The 17,236-nt window shown below is 35.4% G+C and overlaps 1 protein-coding gene across 3 annotated transcripts in view; it reads right to left on the bottom strand.

Moving 5' to 3' along the window:
- Positions 1 to 452: 452 nt before the first annotated feature.
- The window catches only part of cntn4 (contactin 4), a 189,838-nt gene continuing 173,054 nt past the window's right edge, over positions 453 to 17,236 (bottom strand). Inside the window, exons 13-23 of one of the 3 annotated variants that reach the window (XM_015347297.2) lie at positions 14,060 to 14,235; positions 12,580 to 12,700; positions 11,252 to 11,410; positions 10,288 to 10,437; positions 9,698 to 9,768; positions 8,223 to 8,457; positions 7,340 to 7,455; positions 6,366 to 6,552; positions 5,197 to 5,309; positions 4,727 to 4,895; positions 453 to 2,909 (exon numbers count right to left, since the gene is read on the bottom strand). In XM_015347297.2, coding sequence (XP_015202783.2) covers positions 2,818 to 2,909; positions 4,727 to 4,895; positions 5,197 to 5,309; positions 6,366 to 6,552; positions 7,340 to 7,455; positions 8,223 to 8,457; positions 9,698 to 9,768; positions 10,288 to 10,437; positions 11,252 to 11,410; positions 12,580 to 12,700; positions 14,060 to 14,235 — 1,589 coding nt within the window. In that variant the 3' untranslated portion in view covers positions 453 to 2,817. The remainder of the gene's footprint in view (positions 2,910 to 4,726; positions 4,896 to 5,196; positions 5,310 to 6,365; positions 6,553 to 7,339; positions 7,456 to 8,222; positions 8,458 to 9,697; positions 9,769 to 10,287; positions 10,438 to 11,251; positions 11,411 to 12,579; positions 12,701 to 14,059; positions 14,236 to 17,236) is intronic. The other 2 variants (XM_015347302.2, XM_015347301.2) reach the window with 2 other exon arrangements.

Raw genomic sequence — 17,236 nt, 5'->3', positions numbered from 1 at the left:
GTAAATTATTTTAAAAAGTATAGCTAAGTAAAAGCATGTTACCACATATATATGACTATTTATAGACATATTCGGTGCCTTAGACCAGTGTTTTTCCAAAATGTGTATTTTCCAGCATAGAAACACAGCTTATGCTGCATGGTTTTAGTTTGAAACACAAATCTCATATAGGAAACCACTGGTTGAGAACTGTGCATGATTTCCTGCACAATATGCACTTGTCAGACACATTTGCCATTTTTCATGCTGCAAATACCACAGTGCCTATGGGGAGAATTAGGTCAGCTTTGCACTGCTGCTTGGCAAATCCGGGTCACAGTTGTCTAATGATATCTTGTATTCTCACTGGTGAGGACTAGACTGTACAGCTCAGCCTGTGACCTCTTGTGCCAGATGAACCACACAGGAACCCCATTCAGAAACACAGTGAGCAAAACAAATATAAAACATGTTTAGAAATGATTGATATTTATTCAGTAACTCAATTATTAGAAGATTAAAAAAAATACATTAATTAGACCTTTGATAGTAAAAGTTCCAATACGCAACTAGAAGAGAGCAAGGGTACTTTCCAAGATACTTAATAAAGAGTGGAAGGCAGTTTTGGCCTTAGCCTGCAGGACAAAAAAGTCAGAATCTAACAATATTTTCCCAATTCTACCCTGCCACCTGAATTCAAACGTAGAAACCTCAGCTTTCAGTTGATCAACAAAATGGAAGAAAGAAAAGCTGATACTTTCATGCGGAATAACATTTAGTTACAGTATGAAACATTTAAAAAAGAAATGCGTTTTTACATATAAACACAAGAAATTAGACTATAAGAAAGTTTTCCTTTTAATATAAAGTTCTTTCTATATTCATTATCTGAAGAATACAAAAGGTACATTACACATTTTCCTAGACCTCAACATATATATCATATTTATATATGTTTTCTAACAGTTATTATACCCTAAATTGTGTTGCTTTGGGTGCTAAACACTACCTGTACTTCACCAAAAAACAAGTTACTGTACATACTGTACCAGTCTCATACTTAATCATACAACAAATTGGAAAGAAAGAGAAACCCAGCAGCATTTTATTATCTTTGAATTCTGCAGGTAGAAGACCCATAATGTTATCAGATGTAAAATATATGGTGTTGTTTTATACTTATACATGACTCACCACCGAACCTCAGCTCTGTAAGTCTAGTGTAAATAGTCTACACAATACGTTAATGCTGACCTGTACAGTTCATCCACAGTGTAATTGTGCCAATAAATAATGCCAGTCAACCTTCGCGAACATCCCATGTTCTTTAACTTGCTGTAGTTTCAAAAACATAAAAACAATATAATAATAATGATGCATTTTTCTTTTTGTGCAAGTTAAGGCTCTAAAAGATCCTGAGGAGACCAGTTTCAGTATACAAATGTGGCAAAGAAAGAACCTAAACACCATGTAGGGCCTGGTTTTAAACAGATTCCACCAGCTTCAAGAGAAAAAAAAGCAAAAACAATGGGATCACCACATCACTTGTATTAAGAAAACATTCAAACAGGCAGCTTGGCTTTGAACATGGCAGTTTTTGATAAATGTATCGCAATGCTTAATGAAATTGAAGAAAATGGAAGTGCAGAGAAGAGTGAAGTATTCTTTCCTTTCACCATTAGGAAAAATGAATGCATTTCATTTGCATTACAAATGATCAGTGAAAGAGCTATTTTTCTTTTAGGAGCTACCCAAGAACAGGTTAAAGATGTAGAGTCTTGGAACTTGAAATAAATTAAACTGATGAAGTACATTTTTTTCCTTGTGTACAGTAAACACTTTTGACTTGTAAAGAAGAATTAGCACAATGGGAAAAAAAACATTTTTCTCCTCTGAAGACATCTTCATACAGTATATAGATAGATGAAATAAAGTGGGAAAATCTTAAATTAGTCAATGTTCATGCTTCTTATAGTCAATGCCATAATTGCAATGTGTTAGCACATTTTAATTTTGCAAACATAGTCAAACTTCAATGAAATACTCAACTCACATGCACAGCTACCACACATAATGGTAGCTATCAATATACCATAGTCAACTTTCATCTACCCAGTAGAAAACACTCAGAGTACAATGCAAGACTATTTTTAAAGTCTTTAGAAATTATGAAAGCGTTTTAGGCATCTGAGGACAAGGCATCCTTTCAGCGCAGGCAGAGATTCTCATTGATCTGCACTTTAATATAATACCTACATAGTTTTGCAATGGGGCTTTTTATGGAAGGTCATTTCAACTATATCTAGCCACCTGTTGGTGACACTGGAATAGTTAATGTACTTTTCTTGCACACTGTAAAACACTGTAATAGGTGGATCATGGCATTTCCAAAAACAGTGACAGGCAGCTTTGGGTATTCAATGAGTAACAATCAAACTTCTAAGCACTTACTATACAGAGAAAGTTATCCTTACTTACACTGGGCAGCTGTTTGCTGCTTACACAACAGCTGCTCTAAGAGAGTGAAAAAGGAAACCTCCCTCTCAATTTATTTAATTAAATCTATAAAAAGCTAAATAAGTCATACAAAATATGCATATAAGAACATTTTATGAAAGCTGCTTTGGTAAGAACATATTAAAGATGTTTCAGTGCATTTCAGGTTCTGCAAGGAAACTCAAGATTAAATTTGAAGGTTTTTCAGTTTTGTGGTACTTTGTTTGAAGTCTAAACATAGGACCTATGTAGATCAGCAAGATTAGTTGGTAGTTTAAGTACATTTATGAGTCTTTATAATGCCACCTCCTCATTAAATGCAAAGTCCACTGTATATTTTTGTCATAATGTTGATCTCGCTGTGAAGGAGAGTGCTATTGTACTTAGTGCTGATAAAGTGGAGACTTTGGAAGCTGAACCAATGGCTTTTGGACCTGTAAGCAGAGAAAGAGACCATTTTGGTTATACTTGTGAAGTTAGGTTGAACAAACAGCCACAACTTAAAACCTTATTAACTGAGACTGATGTACACATTTTGAAAAATTAACTTCAACAAGTTAGGCAAGAACGGTGAATAAAAAAAGACATTTATTCATAAAAAAATAGTTATATTCATTAGAAATAATATAACAGGCAAATGTGTTTTCTAGTAAAAATAGGAAAAAGCACTACATAGCAATACTCATATGTTTTACAGTGTTTTAACTTAGTTTAAATAGGAGCATTTGCCAACAATTGACAATTACCAAATTATCTTTTTGGATACTTGTGATGAAGTGATATGCTTAACTATGTGTGTACAGCATTAACTATTAACCCATTAAGAGTTGTTTGATAAGGTATTCTCTGAATCAATATGAGGGAAAACTGGGCAATGGCAACTTTCTTTATAAAAACAGACATACTGTATAGCTGGATACACTGGATGCCAAAATGTGAAGACAAAAGTCTATTCAAGCAAAGAGTTCAAGTGAAGTGGTTAAAGAAGAACTGCACTCCCAATTTCACAGACCGGTTATTAAATCTCAGTAACAAAATAAATTAATTGACGGTCCTGAAATAAGCACAAAAACTTTGTGAACTTTGTGAAACAACTGCATAGTCGCCAAGTTGTCGTAAACCCCTGGTCTCACTTTTATGAGAATTGCAAGATGAAGTGGCCCTTCCTGTTCACTAGTCACCGTAATAATAATAATAATAATAATTGCTTACACTTATATAGCGCTTTTCTGGACACTCCACTCAAAGCGCTTTACAGGTAATGGGGACTCCCCTCCACCACCACCAATGTGCAGCATCCACCTGGATGATGCGACGGCAGCCATAGTGCGCCAGAACGCTCACCACACATCAGCTATCAGTGGGGAGGAGAGCAGAGTAATGTAGCCAATTCATAGAAGGGGATTATTAGGAGGCCATGATGGGGGAAATTTGGCCAGGACACCGGGGTTACACCCCTACTCTTTTCGAGAAGCGCCCTGGGATTTTTAATGACCACAGAGAGTCAGGACCTCGGTTTTACGTCTCATCCGAAGGACGGCGCCTGTTTACAGTATAGTGTCCCCGTCACTGTACTGGGGCATTAGGACCCACACAGACCGCAGGGTGAGCGCCCCCTGCTGGCCCCACTAACACCTCTTCCAGCAGCAACCTTAGTTTTTCCCAGGAGGTCTCCCATCCAGGTACAGACCAGGCTCACACCTGCTTAGCTTCAGTGGGTTGCAGGGTGATATGGCTGCTGGCTGATGTAATACCTTGGATGAGTGAATAAGTACACTGCAGAAATGTTTTAACTTGATTTGCATGCAGAGTTAACAAGTGAGTTGTATTTGTTGAACAAAACATCTCAAAGTCGAGAGCGATATTTCTATTGGATTAAAAGGGATGCATTCACAAACCTACTTGTATACAATGTAATAGGGCCACTTAACCTTACTGGAAGTGCAGTTGCCTCGTTCTAAATTGCAGAGAATTGCTGTGCATACCTGGAAATGTTGTCTATTTTGTGATATCAATTGTGGTTTGAAATGCACTCATAAATGCCCCTTCTTTCTAACCCTAAAATATAAAAATAGTGTTGCAGTTCCCCTTTAATTAGAGTTCGTTATTAAATCCTGAGCTTGAATGAAAATGTGTAAAATCAGCAGTACACCAGAAGCAGGATTAAGATCTGATCTACCGGACTGTATTCGCTGGTGCTCAAGAGTAAAGATCTGGACAGTAACTTCATTCTGGTATCAGAACAATTTACCTGATATTCTGGGAATAGTTATCTGTTTACTGCTCCTCCCTTCACCTCCATCACTAAAAGGCTTTATTTGTATGATATACTCTTCATCAATAGGCAAGGAAAGTTCCACTGATGTTGTATTAGTTTCTACAACATTGGTGCTGCTTTGTTTGTTGCATTTGTATAGCACCTAAAAAGTTAAGGAGCAAAGTTTAACTGTTGAAAAGTTCAAGACAAAATGAAATACTGAGCAATTCAGAGAAGATAAAATAACACACTGTAACATGCAAACCTAACATGCAGATGTGTGTTATGAATGATATGTTAATCTTTGATCTGTAGGATATGAGCCCTCCAATTGTAGCTGAATTATGAATAGAGATGTACAGAGTACAATGTGAAACAACATATACTGTAAACCTGGCTTTGAGAGGAATCTATTTTATGAAAAAAGCAAGTAATAAAAGAAAACTATAATAGAACCAGCTTACCTTATATCCTGTGACTTCTGATTCATTCTCTAGAGCTTTAACATGTTCCCAGTTTAATATGACTTTGGAGTTTAATGTAATCCACATAACTTTCAAAGGTGGTTGACTAGGTGCTGGAAAACAGCAAAACCTATTTTACTGAAAATGCATAATAAAATAATAATGGAAAACATATTGAGTTATAATCCAATTAATAAAACAAATAAAAGCTGATGAAAGAAGTAGTATATTAGATATAATGCTATAATAAAATAAAATGATAAGAGGCTTATAAAATTTGCTTTGAGAAGTTGTAACTGAATCAATGTCATCACCACAATCATAGTTAAATTGATGACATCCATATGACTATAAGGTTACATTGAATTCAGAACCTCTTTGACATCTACTCTAACAACAAAATTCTGGGGGTAGAGTTATGTTTTCTGACATCTTCAGCTTGGCTAATGGAGCTATGGAGTCCTGGAGCTATACAGACAATTCCTGGCAATACAGATTCTATTCCCAGTTTCTGCATTTAATATACATTAAAAAAACCCTGAATGTCTTTTTATATCCCCACTTTAATAGCATATTCTACAAAATGATAATAGAAGCAAGTGAAAAAAATAAACTATGCAAGTTAATCTTGTTTCTGCAACTGGTAGAGACCTGCTGGAGTTTTCATTTAATCATTTAATCAATCTATATTTTAAATGTTTTTTAGTCTTTCAAAACACAACTGGCATTGTTCTATCTATCTGTAACATTCAGAAATTCTGCAAACCCATACCTGCATTCATGTTACTATGATACATGGCATTGCTTAAGTTAATTCAAATAGTTCTGATTTGGTAAGAAGATTAATTTTTTCGATTTCAAAATCGTTTAGTGCTATGTTCAAAGCAGGAATTTGAGTTAAGGGGATGAAGAGCAATTCATAAGTTTTGAGATACAACACAGAAAAGGGAGAGAGAGGTCCACTGGGATCACTTTATAAAAAAAAATGAAAAAAGATTTAAGTACGGCTGTGTTTGGTTTGTGGAATTAGATTTGTCACAAAATCTAAATTAAATGGAGTCAGCGGCACCATCTTTGTTTCTGTTAAGAAGTAGTGGTTCCCACACTTGGGGAAAAAAGTACATTTTCATTTTTGAGATGTGAAAAACAATCGCAAAGCAGACACTCACGTGGTTTTCTGGTGGTGACATTCACAATATTGCTGCTTGGTCCCACTCCTGCTGTGCTGTAAGCTTGCACAGTAATGTAATACAGAGTGTTTCCTTTCAATCCACGGATAACCTCAGATGTTCTGTTTCCCTGTGTCCTCACAACCCTTGCTGTCTCCTCCTTTTCTTTGCTTGCCCAGCATCTCAGCTATAAAGAAAGTTAGCAGAAGTAGTATTTTAACAGATTTTTATTAGAGTAATTCCTATAATTACCAAATGTTTAGACCCATGTCATATACGTTGTTTATATATGTTGTCAGAATTATGAGAGTTCTACAATGCCCATGGCAGTCATGATACCCTTGTGTATGACTGTGTGTCATTGTGCATGAAGACGTCAATACAATGAAGAAAAAATATTTACAAGAAAGATTGTAAACTATTGGCTATTTACCTGGCCATATCTAATCACTTTATGTTTAATAAACCACAGAAAATATATATTTGATTACTGAGCAACATAACCGTTATTTTGTACATAACTACCACAGCGCCTCATAAATTGAATCTTTCAATTTAGATGTACTCTATTAAAAAGCAATTACATTAAAGAAAGCCTCCCCTACTTTTAGCCAACAGTCTTTGGAGACTGAACTCAATATTTTGTCTCTTGATGCAGTGTATCGCTCTCCCATATGCCAATAGAGTCAACCTACTGTACATTTTTACTCAATTAGATGCTACGCTCGAAAATACATAATCAGCTGTTACTTCAAATTCCTGCTGTATAAACAGAAGAAACCACTGAGTCCCATAAATTATGAAACAGAATAAGACATAATGTTTCCTTTGGTATTCAATTATTAGTTTCCATTATTAGCAGAGCCTTATGGCACATCTTTCTCACACAGAGACATGTAGCTGCATGGAGACTTTCACTAGATAATGCAGTTAACTGCATGAAGATTGGCTGTTATGCACCACTTTGTTCTTACCTCATATCCCAAAACTCTTCTTCTGTTTGTGTTCCAGGGGATAGGTTTCCAGGAAACTTCAATTTCATAAGCAGACAGGCTCTTCGCTCTCACTTTGTTTGGTGCTCTGCCAGGTTCTAGGTTAAAATAACAATAATGAATAAAAAACACTGTTGGGCTCAGTCAACCCTACAAGACAGCTGATCATCTGTTTGATCATGGATCAGTTTTAGTTTAGATGATCCAAACCTTTAAATGATAAGGGAAAGATTCAAGAAAAGACAAATGTACAATTTTTTTTTTACAAAAGAAGAAAGCTATCAATATAAAACAAGATCACTGCTGTTTAAAATACATGATTTAATTCAGAAAAAGGATGTAATTTTAAAGATCAAGAAATGAATCTGCAGTTATGCCACTAAAGGGTTCTTGTTAAAATGAGAAAAAAAAAACAGGCGAGATAATTGGTTTTGAAACATTAATAAATACATTATACATTGACATAATGTGTGTTAATTTTTTAAGAAAACAACAGCATGTGCAAAGTCAGTTAAATCATAAATTTATATAGACATGGAAAATGTTTGTAATGGTTTAGCAATGTCTGCACCATTTCTATGGTTAATTACAATATACAGTAAGAACTAAACGTGAATGATTACTGTATATGAAGGTACTGGTATGGATTTACAGGGTATTAGGTAACATGATACTGATAATTGAATTTCTGAACAAGTTGCCACAAAAGAGGGAAAACTATTAGAAACTCAGTTATTACTTTTACAGATGTTACAGTATGTACATAATAACTTTCTGTAATATGAAAGTAGATCAAGAGTTTACTGCCCATGCTGTAAACTGTGCTTTCAGATAGTTTTATTTAAAAGATGTTCAGCTACAGTACCTTCTTCTGCAGAGAATATGGTGGTTGTGGATCCAAAGGGACCTTCTCCTTTGCTATTGTAAACTCCCACTTTAACTTCAAAAGGTGATAATGGTGGCATGCTTTCATCTTTGAAAACATATTTTGAGGCGTCAGCAGAAGGCACTACTGCTTTCATCCAGCTTGTAGCTCCTAGTGGTCTGAAGGCAACAACGTAGCCGAACTCTCTCCCATTCTGCAACTCATCGGGAACAGGCTGTGTGAAAAACAACAGCCATTAACTTCAGGTTTATTCTCCAAAAGGTTCCCACTAATTAATGGATTTGCATATTCCCTTTTAATCCAGAAAAATCTGAACTATTATATACAACTATTTTTGACAGTTTTATCTTTACACAATTTGAGGGAACATCAGGCAGCTTCTCAGAAAGGTCTCTCATTAAATCCTGTGGACACCTAGCTATCCTTTTGTTTTTAAATTGACCTGCGTATTTTAACATTTCCTTTCTTATTAATTATTTTTGTATTTAATCACCTGCCTAGGACATCCAACAAAGATATTCTTTATGAGCAACAGAAGGTGAAGTGCAGTAACAAGTCCTTTTTATAATTAAATCTAAAATGACTAAACGGTGAAGTGAATTTTGCTCCCAAAACTCTTCCCTACACTTAGTATAACCTCTAATTGCTAAATAGAGGGACTGCCACATGCAAGGGGTACATTATATCCTATTGCATAGATGAAAAACAAGTGTTGACACCAGTTAGCATTTTGCTGCCAATGTGACAAACTCTTAACGAACATGGCCATCCTTCTCAAGGCAGCTAACTGCCCAGACCTGCTAGACTGTCAGAATCCTTGATTTGATGTGACTTAAATGGCCCAACGGAGTTCAAGTGTTGGTGGGGGGGAGGGGGAAGCTTAAAGCATATGCAAACACACACACACCAACATCTGCTGACAGAAGAGTTTCTGTTGTTACCTTAGTAGTCACTGTGTGTTAAAATGGTTTAAAATAAATTAAGTATAAATAGTGGGCTCATCAAACAAGTATTTTTTGTTTCTAAGGAATTACAGTTTAATGGGATACACCAATTAAATTGTCAAATTCTGCCTATTCAAAATGAGGTATTTTTTCTACCAGCTGTGAATTAATAATTTCGGCAACCCCCTTTTCAGTTGCCATCCATGATAAATGATTGAGGCTGCTGAAAAAAAAAGGAAACTGAAAGGAAAAAAAAGGCCTAAAAGGCCTTTGGAAAGTTGCTTGTAACTTTGGAAGAACCATTCAGTCTAATTAGATTATTAAACCTCAGAGGCACTTTCCTCTCCCCTTGGGCGATAATACCATTTATTGCTTCTCTTTCCTTAAAATGAAACTCCATATATTAAGTCTGACTGTAGTTATTAATCCTACAAAAGCCAAGATCTATAGAGAATAATGGGGTCTAGCTTTAATTCAAAGGGTAAAAGTATAATACAGTGGTCTTCTTACCTCCCAAGTGATCACTAATTCAGAGCGACTGCCGCCACCTCCACTTACATTAGACGGGGTGACCTTCGGAACTAGGAGAAGAGAAGCCTATTTTTAATCCTCTGTTAAACTCTGCTGAGTTTTGTTTTATTCATTCTCACTTTAAAAAGATAATCAATTTACAGTAGGTTTAAAGTGCAGTATGAATAACGGCAAATCAGCCTACACTTAAACCAACTGGTGTATGCAGAAGTGGCCCAGGTTTAAATAGAGAATAACCTTCCTGTGTAACAGAAGAAGTCAGGCAGGAAAGTACTGTACAGCTGCAGAAGAGTATTTTATCTGGGCACTCGTGAACAGTTTTCTTTCCCACAGATTATGCAGCCATGCAAAATTAGTGAACTAGGGAAAATGGTTATGTAGAAAACTACAGGGTTTGATATTTGCATTGAAAATAGCAAGGCAAAGTATAAAACAAATGTGCACATGCTCATTTGTGGTGCTCTGCTTCATTATTAAAACAATCCTGGCTCTGGAACAACATGTTTTGAATACTGTTTAGCCCAAACAAGCTAGCAAAATCAGTTAGTGAATGAAAATAAAAAACTCACGGGTCTCCTTACTCCTTGCTTTTCTTGAAGGTTTACTTGGTTCCCCAATCCCAACAGCATTGCTGGCTACCACCCGGAACTCATACTCAACCCATGGGTTTAGGTCTACCACTGTGGCCTTCAATTGTCTGCCTCCTATGATTTCAGGAACTGAGGAGAAACCACAAGAGATGCACTTACTGGCTGGCCTACTCTGTTTGAAATACCGATGTAAGAAAAAGATAAGCAAGAAGGTGCTTCAGACATCAGCGTTAAAAAAATGCTCTTGACATCTGTCACGATATGCACTTATATAGACATATACTGTAACTGGATAGAATACACAGATGCAATAGTTGCAGAGAAGCTACAAGGCAGTTGGAAGTTTGCCTCATGATGAGTTAGGCAGGAGCAGTCATTCTAAATGCTTGCTGTTACAGAAAGGGATTCCTGTTATGTGAGGTTAGCCTCCAATTCAAGTATTATGTAAATTATTGCTGTAATTATGATACAATAAAATAAATAATGACATATATGATACTTTGTATACTTCTAAACATTTTAGTAAAAGATTTCCATTAAGATGTACTTCTGTGTGCAGTTTGCATATTTTTCTCGGGTTTATGTGGACTTTTGCCAGCTGCCCTGGTTTCCTGCCACCTTCCAAAGACATGCTTGTTAGGTTAACTGATGTCTCTTAATTGTGTGTTTGCCCTGTAACAGTGTCCATGTGCTTTGTATGCTGGATAGGTTCCCAAAACACTGAACAGGAATATAAAGTTGCTTTCTGACAACAGGCTGAATATCAACTATAAACTATATGTATATTTTAAAGGGTAACAGAGTACAATCTTTTTAATTATTCTATTATATTTAGTTGCGTATAGTTTGGATGAAAAAAAGCATCCTTAAGGAAGAAAGAACTTAATTTTTTTGTCACATCTAGTGAATGCTGGTTTCAGGCCCTTCTAAATTTAGTGCCTACCTGTTGTGACAGCCTGCCAGCCCACAGAGAATGGAGTTCTTGCCTGGATGGTATAAATGGTAATTGGACTGTGATTATCAGGGCCTGGCCTCCAGGAAAGCACAGCTGTCGTATCAGTGATTTCTTCTACTCTTATGCTTTCTGGTGGACCCGGTGGACCTAAAACACAGAGAACAGTGAAGCTAACAATAGTTGTAAAAATACGGAAGAGTGCTCTCATTATTAATTGATGCCTCCAGCCCATGTATACAGCTGGTAAAATATGTTTTATTACATTATTAATCATAACCATTTACAGCTCATATTTCTTTGTAAATATAAAAGCACTTTTGGCAGGTTTCACATAGAACTGATGGTAAGTGTTACACGTTTGTCTATAATAATAATTAATAAAAATAATTGTGTACATCTTTATGACTTACAATTCAAAGGATCGCAAAATGTTTTATAGGTGGGGACCCATTTTAAACAAGTGTAGCCCCCACCGAAGTGAAATATAGCAGGCATTATGCAGCGACAGGCTTACTGCAGAGCACATCAGGTTAAGAAGTGAGAAATTAAGGGGATAAAACCCTTACTCTTATGAATAATGACAAAAGATCTTTGTTGACAAATTGTTGGAATATTGGTTTAAGCTCTAATCCATAGGACAAAACCTCCTACAGCACCATGTCTTCATCACCATACTGGGGCACTGACTTGGATTTACAGATCAAAGAGAACCACCAACCGGCGGACCAACATATAGTTCTACCACTTACATACAGTAGCAATCTTGTTATCCTTACAAATTCCCCACGCCAGTATTGATAAGATCCACCTTTGCTTAATGTATGGATGATAACAGAATGCAAGGTGGTAAGACTGTTATATACTGTATTTGGCATTTATAGTAGTCTATTTCTAATTAATTTAATGACGTTATATGGGAGATACTGTATAACTGTCTACCAGTTTTTGACAAATTCCTCAAACTTCTAACAATTAATAACAATTACAATTAATAATGTTCTTTAAGTGATCTATTTATATCACAGAATCATAATATGTAAATTTGTGGATTAATAATTCTAGCTGACCTTATAAAACAACTTAAAAATGAATGAAAAAGAGCATATGGACAACATATTGAATCTATATATTTAATTAATTTTGGAAATATATTTAATAATTGTTCTCCACTTCCTAAAACTGAAAGCTGGTATAGTGTATGTGATCCATTTCTAAGCCAGCAAAGGATTTGTACGTGGTATCAGCAGTACTTCTCTGTAAGTACAAAAAACAATAGCAGGCACAAAAAACACATATAAATTAAATGTATACATTACCTCTGACAATAAGATCAGCCCCAGCAGAAATGCTGTCAACATTTGTCTGCACCACGCAGGTATATTTCCCAGAATCCCTCAGCTGTACATTTCGAATCATAATATCTCCTGCAGAGTGCTGCTAACAATAGAAATAGAAAACGTAAATGGAATTATTTCATATTTGTAGTTTATTTCACATAAACCTTCTTTTTTCACCATGGACAAAGAGAACTTTAAAAACTATATACTGTACAAGCCAGAAAACCAAAGCTTTTGATATAACATGATGGTAGCTTTCAGAACAATTCAAAATCGCTTATTCTCAGTTGCTATTTATATATTTGTGCATAAATATTATGTGCTTGTCCTTAATTCTTTGCAGTGAAGTGCATTAAGTTTAGACATATTGAACTTAACCATATTTAGTTATTTAATAATCATATTTCACATGTGCATTTCTGTACTGCATTGCATCAATAAATTTAATTTCTTTATGCACATGGAATGTACTGTATGCGTCTTGGTATTACCTGTAGATTAATTTCTACATTCATTTTAACAGGTTCAGTACACAAAGAATCTCAGAAAGATTACTGTTCTTAAGTTATATTTTTAAATTGTAAAAGAAAGTTTGAGCGCTGTGGTATCAACACTTATATTTTCAAAGAACATTCTTTGCCCTTTTGTATTTCTAATATTGGTTATCAATCTGTCTCCTCTCTTAATCAGGGCAAAGCATAAGAGTGTCAAATGCAATAATAAACTAAACCTGGCCAAGGCAGTAGGATTAACAAGATTCACGAGGTTTCAATTAAGAATTGCATAAAAGGAATTTATTGGGAAAGGGGGATAATTTATTATGGCAATGGAAAGCCTAATTATGATTAAAATGCTTGAAATTCTTAAGTGCTCCAATACAAATAAAATGAAAATCCCAACTAAGGGTTTCAGTTGCAAATCCCCAAACCATTGTAATTTCTGCAGTGAATTAATGATGATAATCTTCCACACCACAGTAAAGAAAAAATACAATTTAAATGCTTTGTTTTATTTCGGTACACAAACATACAAACTGTATATATGACCCTTTTCTAATCCCTACAACAATATATATGATTATTACAGAAGGGAAGGGATAGTAGATGTGAAAGAAGTATTATAGTACTTATCTAGTAGAAATACACCTGCTTTTTATTTTCTTCTATTTTCCAATTGCAATGTGACTGTTTTCCTGATAAGCTTTCCTCTAACTTCAGAGTCATAAATAAAATAGTAGTAATTTACTGCATGGCAAAATTTGTTCCACTCTGTATATTCATTATGCATCACACTGTTTCTGTTACCATACAGTATGTGCTGTGCTTTGACAACCACAAGGTAATATTACAGAAATTGGATGAAGTCTATTACATTTACCTGGCAAGACTATCAAAACTGTATGAGGGAAATGGCTAACCAGAATAGCAAGCAAACACAACAGAAGGCTGCATATACTTACACCACCAACTTTTTCAAAGTAACCTCTATGGCTTCCAAAATTAATGGGCTGCCCATTGAAGAACCATGTGAATTTAATATCAAGAGATGGATCATGCAACACCTGGCACTGAAGAACTATGCTTTCTCCAACTGTAACATCCATACTAGAAGGAGGTACAGTAATAACAGTTGGATCTAAAAAACAAAGGAAACAAGTTAGCATGTGTATTTCAATCAAAATCACAGACTAATAACACAGCAATCTAAATGCAAATCTTTCACATAGTAGTTTAGGGTGTGAAAAGTCAGATGTAAAATTTAGTTTATTCTAAAATCCAGTTACAGTATGAGTCGAAGGTTTACTGGTGATGTTGTCTGCATTATTTACAAAACTAACCCAGGTACACAAAGACATGTTGCCTCCCTGAATTAAAGGAAATAACATATTTAAGGAAAAAATAATTTAAACTTGCTCCACTTACACAAAGGCTTTTTCCAGAAAATGTTGGAACAGAGGTAAAAAAAATGTATGCATTGTACATCTATCCTATACACAGAAAGAACATGATAACTGTAGGTGTCACTGTTACCACGCATTTAAGCCTTTATTTAGTATTAAAATGTATAATACTTTTATACATTTAAAACATCTACAACCCTGTTAAAGTTTAAAGTAAGAATATTTGCTTGATTTTTCATTAGTGGAATGACAATCTTAATGTTCTTTTGTTTTCAGCCTTACATTGGGTAACTGTAGTCTGCACCATAAAAGTGTCTCTGCTCTTATAAAGCAGGATGCATTTTTTCCCTTTTGGTGGAGCTGCAGGACACATGCTATAAACATTCTGAAAACAGACAACAATTTAATCACTTTTAAGGCTAAACAATGAATGTTCATAGGTAATATTTATTCTGGTAATTTAACACACAAACACCAACAGAACATAGCTCAGGTGAACTGGGAAACTGAACATTGACACTTTTTTTTCAAAAAATTAACTGGAAAATGCCTCAAATTATAAAGTTTAGCTGTGTTTTTCCCTCACCCCATGTGCAACATGTTTAGCTGACATGTAATTTTCATTTTATTGTTCCTTTATTGTAAGTAGAGAAAATTGGTGTCTATTTAAACATAAGAAAATGGTCACATGGCAAACTGTAATCTTTGACACACAGATAAAAAAAAACTACCATCCCCAAAGTAGTTCCTGACATGTGCAACTCATAATGATGATCAATACTAAAGGTGGCAACTTCCCAACCCTCTGAGTGAAAATGAGAAACCCAAGTGAGCTCTAAAAGGTGGGGCAATGACTTTGTTTGCCAATATCAGTTAAATCCTGCAGACTCAGACAGTTCATGCCATGAATAGTTATAACATCTTCCTATGTTTCCCTACTGTATTTCCCCTCTGCCATTATGGCAACAATATGTGTTTTCTGTAGACTGGAGACGTTCATCGATTTCTCTTGACGTTTGTCTCCTCAGCTCACCTATTTCAGGGTAACTCCTCATGGTATGGGAGGGTACATTTCTACTCTTTATCTAAAAGAAACACATTTCTTGCATCCACAAATTCTGCATCTGCTTATCAAAACAATATGACAACTTAAAAAAACAAACAAAACAAAAATGGGTTGCACAGAGATGTGAGAAGTCACAGCACAGTTCAATGAGTTCATTTAACAGACAAGCCCTTATTGATAGCACTGCAAAACCATGCTTTGAGGGCCTTTTGCTATCCAATTACAACCTGGCTAACCTAATGTGTTATCATAAATGTCAAGACAAACACAGAACACATATTTAATCACAGAATGTAAAATTGCATTCATGGTATGGGAATATCTTTAAGCACCTGCCAAATGCATTCTCTAATATCCAGCTGAATATCACAAACCAGTCACAGAGTCAAACATTAGGATGAATGCCCTATGATCTAGCATTGCAGAATAGATACAGATGGAAACTTAAAATTTGAAATGTCACTAATAGTAAACCTAACAACCTAACCTTAACCTAAAAAAACAATTAAAAAGTCAAATAAATGCAAAGATTCCACTAAATCTGTAATGGTACTAGGACTTAAACCACATTTGCATTGTTCACAAAGGTCTAGTTCCACTGATTCTCTAACCCTTACCCTAGCCTGAAAGATTTGTATATTATGAAAATGGTTGGTGCTTCAGGTTTAGACTATATCATTGAATGTGGCTGAGCAAAAAGTAAGTATAAAAAGTCTAATCTATGGAAAAAACATTATTCAGACATCTTTTGGAAATGCTGCATGAAGACTTTTCGTGAACTGACCCTTTAAATGTCTTTAGGTTCAACCTTTGCAATTTGTTTTGCCAATTTGTTTTAATGAAGAGAATTAAGCAATTTAAAATTGCAGGATGCACACAAATGCACACTTTTGATTAAGTGCTTCAAAATGCAGTAGATAGGCTAATGCTGATAATGTCCATCCGTTGACCCATTTTATAACTGCTTTATCAGATACAGGGTCGCAAGGCAAACAATGGGCACAGGGCAGGATACATCCTGAATGGGATGTCAGTCCATCGCAGACACATAGACACAAACACACCCATACTCACACTACAGTCAATTTTCTCAGGAAACAATTAACCCAGTAGTGTGTATTTGTATTATGGAAGGAAAGCACAATTGGGGAAAAACTTTGCTTAATGGGTAAACTTCCGGTACAAGTCTTTAGGACATTAATCTTTATATGCTAATCTTACATCCTACACCTTGTCATAACAGCATCATGTACAGAACACAGCTGCTAGGTTCTAAGTAGAAGAGCACATACAATTACTGTATAAGCTCTACACTGGCATCACTGCACTAGTATCTGGTTCATTACCAGAAACTTCTGTGGTGCCTGTGACTGCAGTGTTGTGTTGCTGAATACGTTAACTTACTTAGATTGTATTTGCAGTGGAAAGCACTAATACTAGGGCAAATTTGTCAACACCTGATAATCACTATGACATTTTGGGCAAAGCATTAGCACTGCGATGTTGATGCTATACATATGCTTTGTGCAGGGCAGGAACAGTAGCAACTGTGGTCAGTACAAATGAGTCATCAGCTCATTAACCATTCCTTGTGAAATGATTTTGATGATGGTGCAAAGCACATTAGGTTTGTTTTTTAAAAGAGCCATTTCATGGAACATTCTCTTAGC

Source organism: Lepisosteus oculatus, chromosome 4 (genome assembly GCF_040954835.1).
Source record: "Lepisosteus oculatus isolate fLepOcu1 chromosome 4, fLepOcu1.hap2, whole genome shotgun sequence".
Classification (NCBI taxonomy): domain Eukaryota; kingdom Metazoa; phylum Chordata; class Actinopteri; order Semionotiformes; family Lepisosteidae; genus Lepisosteus; species Lepisosteus oculatus.
Note: the sequence above shows the minus strand (reverse complement) of the source record. Positions and strands in the feature narration are given on the sequence as shown.